The following is a 2,720-nucleotide window of genomic DNA, read 5'->3' on the forward strand; positions in this document are numbered from 1 at the left end:
AAATTTGCTAAAATAAATTGATTTATAGTTGTTCGGACAAATTTAATTTGCCAAATTTATGTTCATATGTGAATATAATAAAAACTACTACCCCTACGAAGATAAGTGTCGTAAACTACTTTATAGAAAGTTAAATTTCCTTTATTTTGAGTGTTGGCAGATATATGTGCGTCTTATGGATCTAGAGATATATTTTTCAAAAATACAAAATTTTATATGAACAACTAGAAATTAACATTTTGTGAGTTTATTTTGTCAAATATCATAAAAACTACTACTCCTACACAGATAAACACAATTAACTATTTTGTAGCAAATTTAATTAATTTAATTTAAATAATGTTCTCTTAGATTTTCTAGTGATGTTAGTTTTTAAGATATAGAGCTCCGAATAAAAAATTAATGTTATTCAAAGTTTTGGAAACAACCGCCATTCCCCATTCCTATACTCGGCAGACTCATTAATTTTGGCTAGTAATTATACCTAGTTTTCATTAAAGTAATCAAAAATTGGGGTGAGATAACTGCCTTTTTTTTCCCCGGCTCTTGTACTATAATAAAAGATACCAATCCCACGGAATATGGACCATTTATTTGTTTTTGATAGATCAAGCTACATATGTTTATTCCATTAATTGCTATCAAAAAGAATTTACTTATTTTTTAGGTTATTATTATTAATATACTTTTTTGTTTAAATATAAGAAGATACTATGGAGGAAGTTGTAGTGCCGTGGAACTGGGTAAGTTTTTCAATTCTATATAGTAAATACATTTTGTTGAAGTGATTACATTCAAGTTTTTTTATTATTAGATAATCGAAATAGTCTGTAAAACGCCACTCATCATCTCAGACATTGATTCAATTTGATATTCTATATACTAAGATTCCATCCCAAAAGTTTTTTTTGTTCTCTTCTAAGTCCCATGGACCTGAAGAGGGTCGGTAACTATAATTATCTCTTATATTCTATATCAGATGCACTTTAAGAGGGGAATGAGGACAGGGATTCACCTGAAAATTGGAATATGGGTTGAGTCCGCTATACGATCATCAGATTTTGTACTGTCAGTTTTGTATAGTAGTCATCAGTTGAGTCAGTTTGTATGTGCCTGCCGATGTTACTGAATAATGGGTTCGTACAGTACTAGAGGCTATCAAACAATTTTATTTTTATTTTTGATATAAATTCTGTCACTGTCGGTAGTTCAAATCTCGTATGTATGTGCTTTACTTTGTTCTCTGAAATGAAATATATACCACTATACGTCTGAAACTGTTGGAGCCTCATGGGCGTGGAAGGTGCCGCATAAGTCAGCATAGGTGCTCCATGGAGTCTGAGCAACTATATTTGTATTTTAAGGCCGAAAAAATATTTGATAAAACCTATATTCTCATTGAGAAACATTGAAATTTATGATTATATTCTCTAGGAACAGGTATTTCATGATTCCAACTCGATAAAATTAAAATTATTGACATTTAATCTAATTTTTTCGGACCGCTATCCAGACCAGCTTCCAACAATTCAATTATATTTGTTAAAAAATATAAAAGTTAGCTGTTTTACTTGTCAATGGTAAATTGTATACTAATCTTATCACGTTTTAAAAATATTATAAATGCACCTTGCTTCATAAGTAAAGATAAAACGGAAACAAGTCTGCACATTGTAAAGTTCTGTTTGAAACCAATGTTATATGAACCATTTGGAGAGTTATTTTAAACCATTCCATTATTTGATGCCAAAATTTTTATAATGATACGGGTTATTATTTAATTTTAACCATATTTCATTTTAACTCGTCTTATGATTTCTCAGCTTAGTAACTTTTAAGAAATTGTTCGTAAGCTTTTTTTTTTTAAGGGTATAATGTTTGTGATGTAGGAGTGTTATGTTAGCGGTATAATGTTTGTAATGTAGGGGTATTTTCAGTAGAGTTACCGTTTTTTTTTGTAATCATTTTTTTAAAAGAATTATCATAGATTAAAAAAATATCCAGATGTTTTTCTGACATCAAATTATCAATATCAAATATTATTCATCGAATTCATATATTATTCCGAATACGAAATATTATTTTCCGTTATACTACTTGGAATAATAATTGGGCAGAAAGTTTTCATAGTCAGTTGTTATTGAAGGATTGCTTCTTCGAAAAAGGGAGAGATTTTGGACGGGTTGGGAGAGCTCACGGTTAGCTGGAGAAATATCTTTCGCTTTTGTAAACAGAGATAAAAATAAACCTCTTTGTCCTTCCAAATTTTCCGTTAACATACTTGGATGACATAGATACGTGTAATAGTGTTTCACACGTGGAATCATTTAGATAATTCTTTAGTCCTATTTCCCCTGAAAATAAGACTTTTATACTTTATTTTAGATCATCAGAAGGGAATGGTGTATTAGGAATATCAGGGGTATACATAAGATACGTGTTGGCGTAGAAAAACCAATAAAAATTGAAAAGGATATCGGAAGAATACTCTATATACAAGTTCGATCAGCTGACATCTCACTCAGGCCGTAACTTTATATATGTATAAATCTTTTACTGAAGTAAAATAAAAAATAATAGGGGAAAGAGGAGTGTGAAATGAAACTCTTGAAGTACTCTCAAAGACTGATCTATTTGCGGAGCCTGTCCGTCCATGTATATACAATTGGTCAGCTGTTCTCGATCAGCTGATATAGACCTGTGATATATATATATATATA

At 30.3% G+C, this 2,720-nt stretch overlaps 1 protein-coding gene across 1 annotated transcript in view; it reads left to right on the forward strand.

Annotated features, from left to right (window-relative positions):
- The first annotated feature begins 612 nt into the window (after window positions 1-612).
- Window positions 613-2,720, forward strand: part of LOC106682507 (cationic amino acid transporter 2) — a 42,462-nt gene continuing 40,354 nt past the window's right edge. The window contains exon 1 of the mRNA XM_014423403.2: window positions 613-743. Coding sequence (XP_014278889.1) covers window positions 714-743 — 30 coding nt within the window. The 5' untranslated portion in view covers window positions 613-713. The remainder of the gene's footprint in view (window positions 744-2,720) is intronic.

This window comes from Halyomorpha halys, unplaced genomic scaffold (assembly GCF_000696795.3).
Source record: "Halyomorpha halys isolate HHAL.00 unplaced genomic scaffold, Hhal_1.1 Scaffold419.1, whole genome shotgun sequence".
Classification (NCBI taxonomy): Eukaryota; Metazoa; Arthropoda; class Insecta; order Hemiptera; family Pentatomidae; genus Halyomorpha; species Halyomorpha halys.